Source organism: Trichechus manatus, unplaced genomic scaffold (assembly GCF_000243295.1).
Source record: "Trichechus manatus latirostris isolate Lorelei unplaced genomic scaffold, TriManLat1.0 scaffold00001, whole genome shotgun sequence".
Lineage (NCBI taxonomy): Eukaryota > Metazoa > Chordata > Mammalia > Sirenia > Trichechidae > Trichechus > Trichechus manatus.
Window position 1 is genome coordinate 35,716,150 of NW_004443937.1, and position 6,816 is coordinate 35,722,965.

At 39.0% G+C, this 6,816-nt stretch overlaps 1 protein-coding gene across 5 annotated transcripts in view; it reads right to left on the reverse strand.

Moving 5' to 3' along the window:
* LOC101359150 (protein TASOR) overlaps positions 1-6,816 on the reverse strand; it is a 92,172-nt gene that overhangs the window by 37,606 nt on the left and 47,750 nt on the right. For all 5 annotated transcript variants that reach the window (XM_004368629.3, XM_023727413.1, XM_023727408.1 and 2 more), the window contains 2 exons: positions 3,894-3,997; positions 3,711-3,814 (listed from right to left, as the gene is read on the reverse strand). In XM_004368629.3, coding sequence (XP_004368686.1) covers positions 3,711-3,814; positions 3,894-3,997 — 208 coding nt within the window. The remainder of the gene's footprint in view (positions 1-3,710; positions 3,815-3,893; positions 3,998-6,816) is intronic.

Sequence of the window (6,816 nt, forward strand, 5' to 3'; positions counted from 1 at the left end):
TAAAGATCAGAGCAGAAATAAATGAAATAGAGAACAGAAAAACAACAGAAAGAATCAACAAAACCAAAAGTTGGTTCTTTGCAAGGATCAACAAAAACAACAAACCACTAGTCAAACTGACAAAAGAAAAACAGGAGAGGAAGCAAACAATTCAAATAAGAAATGAAATGGGGGGCATTACAACAGGCTCAACTGAAATAAAAAGGATCATAACAGAGTAATATGAAAAACAATAGTTCAAAAATTTGAAACCTAGACGAAATGGACAAATTTCTAGAAACACACTACCTCCTAAACTAACACAAACTAAGGTAAAAAATATAAACAGACCTATAACGAGAAAAGATTGAGAAGGTAATAAAAAATAACTACCAACAAAAAAAAAAGTCCTGGCTCAGATGGCTTCACTGGGGAATTCTACCAAATATTCAGAGAAGCGCTCACACCAGTACTACTCAAACTATTTCACAACAGGAAAGAAAGGGATACTTCCAAATTCATTCTATGAAGCCAGTATAACCCTGATACCTATATCAGGCGAAAACACTGCAAAAAAAGAACTACACACCAATATTTCTTGTGAATATAGATGCAAAAATACTCCAAAAAAAAAAAAATTCCAGCCAAAAGAATTCAGCATTATATATATATGTGTGTGTGTATATATATATATATAAATATACGACGACCAAGTGGGATTCATACCAGGTATGCAAAGGACAGTTCAACATTAGAAAATCAATCACCATAATCCATCACATAAATAAAACAAAAAGAAAAGAATCACATGATCATCTCAACTGAGGAGGAAAGGCTCTTGAAAAAGTTTAACACCCATTCCTGATAAAAAAACTCTTAATAATATAGGAATAGAAGGGAAATTCCTCAACATAATAAAGGGCATCTATACAAAGCCAACAACCAACATCATTATCAACAGAGAGAGGCTGAAAACATTCCCCCAGAAAAGAACAAGGCAAAGATGTCTTTTATCATTACTCCTATTTAATATTGCGCTGGAAGTCCTAGCTAGAGCAAGAAAAAGAAATAAAGGGTATACAAATTGGTAAAGAAAAAGTAAAACTATTCCCATTCACGGATGATATGATACTATACATAGAGAACCCTAAAGACTACACAAAAAGACTACAGAAACTAACAGAAAAATTCAGCAGAGTAGCAGGATACAAGATAAACATACAAAAATCAGTTGGATTCCTATACACCAATAAAGAGAACTACGAAAAGGAAATTAGGAAAGCAATACCATTTATAACGGCCCTTAAAAAAATAAAATGTTGTTGTTGTTATCAGGTGCCATCGAGTTGGTTCCAACTCACTGCGACCCTACGTACAACAGAACAAAACACTACCCAGTCCTGCACCATCCTCACAATTGTTGTTATGCATGAGTCCATTATTGCAGCCACTGTGTCAATCCATCTTGTTGAGGGTCTTCCTCTTTTTTGCTGACCCTCTACTGTACTAAGCATGATGCTGTCCTTCTCCAGGGACTGATCCTTCCTGATAACATGTCCAAAGCATGTGAGACAAAGCCTCGCCATGCTTGCTTCTAAGGAGAATTCTGGCTGTACTTCTTTCCAGACAGATTTGTTTGCTCTTCTGGCAGTCCATGGTATATTCAGTATTCTTCACCAACACGACAATTCAAAGACATCAATTCTTCAGTCTTCCTTTTTCATTGTCTAGCTTTCACATGCATTAGAGGCAACTGAAAACATCATGGCTTGGGTAAGACACATCTTAGTTCTTAAAGTTACATCTTTGCTTTTTAACACTTTAAAGAGGTGTTTTGCAGCAGATCTGCACAGTGCAATATGTTGTTTGATTTCTTGACTGCAGCTTCCATGGGCGTTGACTGTGGATCCGACTAAAATGAAGTGCTTAACAACTTCAATCTTTTCTCCATTTATCATGATGTTGCTTATTGGTCCAGTTGTGAGGACTTTTAATTTTCTTCATGTTGAGGTGTAATTCATACTGAAGGCTGTAGTCTTTGAACTACAAAGACTAAGTATAAAACACACAGGAATAAATCTAACCAAGGACATAAATGACCTATACAAGGAAAACTATATAACACTACTGCAAGAAACCAAATAAAACCTACATAAATGGAAAAATATATCATGCTCATGGATAGTAGACTCAACACTGTGAAAATGTCAATTCTACCCAGAGCAATCTTACACTTCAATCCCGATCCAAATACCAACAGCATTACTTAACGAGATGGAAAAACTAATCATTAACTTTATATGAAAAGTTAGAAAACCGAAAAAGAACAAAGTAGAAGGCCTCCCATTCCCTGACCTCAGAACCTACTGAACCTATTATATACACACAATACTCAAAACAGCCTGATACTGGTACACGGACAGACACACTGACCAATGGACTAGAACTAAGAACCCAGATGTAAATCCATCTACTTACGTCCACCTGATCTTTGACAAAGGCCCAAAGTCCATTAAGTGGGGAAAAGACAGTTTTGTTTTGTTTTTTAAAACAAATGTGCTGGCAAAACTGGATGTCCATCCGTAAAAAAATGAAACAGGACCCATACCTCACACCATACACAAAAACCAATTCCAAATGGAATTAGACCTAAAGATACAACCAAAAACTATAAAGATCATGGAAGAAAAAAATAAGGTCAATGCTAGGGGTCCCAATACATGGCATAAATAAGATACGAACAATAATTAACAATACATAAACACCAGAAGATAAGCTAGATAACTGGGATCTTCTAAAAAAAAGTTACTGCTCATCAAAAGCCTTTACCGAAAGAGTGAAAAGAAAGCCTAGATACCGGGAAAAAATTTCTGGCTATGGCATATCCGACAAAGGATTAACCTCTAAAGTCTACAGGAAAATCCAATGTCTTTACAACAAAAAGACAAATAATCCAATGAAAAAACAGGCAAAGGACATGAACAGACACTTCATAACAGAAGATATTCAGGTGGCTAACAGACACGAGGAAACGCTCGCAATCATTAGCCATGAGAGAAATGCAAATCAAAACTACAATGAGATACCATCTCACCTCAACATTACTGACACTAATCAAAAAAACAGAAAATAACAAATGCTGGAGAGGATGTGGGGAGACTGGAACTCTTATGCACTGCTGGTGGGAATGCAAAATGCTACAACCACTATGAAAAACGATATGGCGCTTCTTAAAAAGCTAGAAATAGAAATACCATACGATCTAGCAATCCCACTCCTAATAAGAGCTGTCCCACAAATAGATACATGAACAACCGTGTTCATCGCAGCATTATTTACAATAGCAAAAAGATGGAACTAATGTAAATGTCTATCAACAGATGAATGGATAAACAAACTATGGCACATACAATGGTATGCTATGTAACAATAAAGAACAATGATAAATCTGCGAAACATCTCAAATACAGACAAATCTGGAAGGCATTATGCTGAGTGAAGTAAGTCAACCACCAAAGGACAAATAATGAATGAGACCAGTATAACAAAAACCCAAGAAAAGGATTATACAAAGAAAGAAGCAATCTTTGATGGTTACAGGGAGGGAAAAACACTAAGTAGACAGTAGGAAAAAAATAAGAGCAAAAATAAAATGAAATGTAAGTATGATGACTTAAAAACATGCATATTTTGAAGGCAGAATAAAGAACACTTTAAAACTTTTCACTTACAAGTTTTTCTTTCTCCAGTTTTTGCAGTAAACTCTCCATGTTACTTCCAACTCTTGTCTTTTCTACAACTTCATAAAGACTGCAATACATTCCATTCTTCAAAACTGACAAAAGAAATAATACATACTAAATATTCAAGTTGAGAATTCTCTTATGTATTTGAGCAAAATTAAATTACTTTACCTTCATTTGGACATAAGTATGTTTCTTTATAAAACAGTGCTGGGGGGATTTTCTGTTTCAGATGATCAATACTCATAACTGTTTCAACATCTAACTTCTCAGGACTGGAAAAAAAAATGAAAGCACGTTTGCCTTAGCTGTATTTTTTCCTCTAGAAATGTTATTTTAAAAAAAAAGTATACTTGATGGAAAACAGAAGAGCATACTTATTAATATTTCTTCTTATTCTAAACAGATTTGATATGGGAAGTCCAGATATATATACATAGACTGGCAATATTACCAGTTTTCCATTTTTAAGCCAGAAGGTATTCTTCCATGCCAATTTTACTTACCAAAAAGATTGTTTTCTAACAACAAAGGTTGTCATTTTATTAAAGACAAATTCACTTATACACCACTAAAATCATCTCAAACACTTACGAAGGCCTCTAATGTTTACTGGCAGCAACAAAAGATAATTTTAACCTTCCTTCCTATTGTAACACAGAGGAGCCCTGGTGGAGCAGTGGTTAAGTGCTCAGCTGCCAGCAGAAAGATTGACGGTTCAAACCCACCAATTGCTCCATCGGAGAAAGATGTGGCAGTCTGCTTCCATAAAGATTTACAACCTTGGAAACCTTGAGGGGCAGTTCTACTCTGTCCTATAGGGTCCCTATGAATTGGAATCAACTCAATGGCAATGGGATTTTCATTGTAATATATGCTGCACAGGACTGAAAACAGCCTATATATTTTCAACAACCTACTACATCAAAGCTCTTTCCAACAAAAGACTGGTAACTTTTAAGTCTATCACTTTCAAATTGCTAAATGAAAAAAAAATCCCATTAAAATAAAACTTTAAAACTTTTTTCTGAAAAATGGCAGCTTAGTCATACACCATGCTATCACTCTACAGACAAGACCCAAGAACCCAAGTTAAACAGATACAGAGGATAATCCTGGAACCCTGAGCATCAAATGAAAGCATAAATAACTACATCAAACACTACCTGGAAGCAGAAACTGACTGAAAGCAGCAAATGAGAAGAGATGGAGCAGAGGGGACCAGTCAGCTGGCCCTGCAGAACACAGAGACGCAGACAGCTGCAACCATGGGAGAGAACCACAGAAGGCAACTTCACAGAATTTCCAACACAACACAGAGTAAATGCACAGACATACCTGGAGTGAAATAACATCCCTACTGCTGGCTACAGTCAATGGTAAGAGCCCAAGCGCCCTTGTCCAGTGACCAGAGGAGCATGCTCCCCCTCCCCCAACCCTCCTGGGGATTAGCAGCACAACTTCCCCCATCCCTGCACAAATGACTGCCCCAGACGAAGATACAGGCGACCCCTTTTCCCTCCATCCAGCCCCAACTGCCACGCCATCCCTCATGCCCAACAACCCCGTCAAGCCGAGACAGGCTAGTGTGGCATGGTCCCAGCCACTTGCCCTGCCCCTCCTGCCTGCCAAACCAGCCAAGTTACCTCCCCTCTATGCCCACTGAGATATGACAGCACCGCGACCACGCCTGCACCCACCTGCCGCTCACCACCCTCCTCCCACGCAGCAAGGGACAACAAATGCGCGTGTGCACCGGTGGCCACCTGCGCCATACACCCCACCTGGCTCTATATACTACGCTGTCCAAGAGATCAAAGAAAACACCAACAAAACTGTGAAGAATTCAGGAAAGCAATACAACAAAATGCCAAATAAATAGACAATTAGATATCATACAAAAACAACAATTACGAGTCTAGAAGATTAACACTAGAATTTCAGAAATAAATTACGCACTGGAGAGACAAAAGAGTAGAACTGAAGGAAAAGAAGACAGAATCAGCGAAATAGAAAACAAATCCCTTGATAACAATCTGTTACAGGAAAAATCAGAAAAAAGAATAAAGAAAAATGAAGACAGCCTAAAACTTATGTGGGATACTATCATAAGGAATACTTTACACGTGATTAGAATCCCACAACAGGGTGAGACCAAAAAAAACAAACAAACAAAAAAAACCCAAAGCAATGTGATGGATTGCTTTTGTGTGGCCTTTCTCACCATGGTCTTGTAATTCCCACCCAAGTGACTGAGTGAGAATGTACAAATAGATAATTATGTCCCACCAAGGGGATGGGTCAGTTTTTGACATCCCACTGGGCTTGAAATGAGCCATCCCAGATGCGGGAAGGAGAAGATCCCATTGCCACCAAAGAACCAGCAAGTCCTCTGAACCTGGAATCCCTGCGCTGAGGAACTCATGAAACCAGAAGACAGAGAGAGAGAGAAAGCTGTAACCCTGAAGATGGTGAGAAGTGGTGGCAGCAGACACCCATCAGCAGGAGATGGCACGATGTGCTTCCTGGCCCACAGAGAGAGAAAGCGGAGCGCCTTGGGCTAAGGCATAGGGCCAGATAGAGGTGTGCTGGTGAGCAAGGCTGGGAAGAGGCTATCCTGATGGAAGAACTGTATCCTGGAGTGTTCCTGAGCCTAAATTGTAACCTGTTACCTCCCTAATAAACCCCATAATCGTGAGTATGGTCTGTGAGTTGTGTGTGGCCTTTGCAATGAATTATCGAACCCCACAGAGAAGCAGAGAGTGCCATGGCAGGGACAGCTGGCGTGAGAATTAGTAAAGATGGTGAAAAGAGGAGGCATGTCTGACCTACACCTCGTAGGAATCAGTCTTGGGCTGTTGACCTTGATTCTCCTTCCCCTTTATGAAGTTAGAAGAGGTAAGACACTGCCCCCATGCCGTTTTTACAAACACACAGAAAAGTTGCAAAGATTTGCAGGCAGAAAACTTTCCTAATATCCTGAAAGACGAAAAGATTTGCAACCAAGAAGCTCAAGGAGAGGACTCCGGCAAGATGGCGGTCTAGGCAGAAGCACCACGCCGTCCCTCCACAACAAAGATCCGAAAAACTAAGC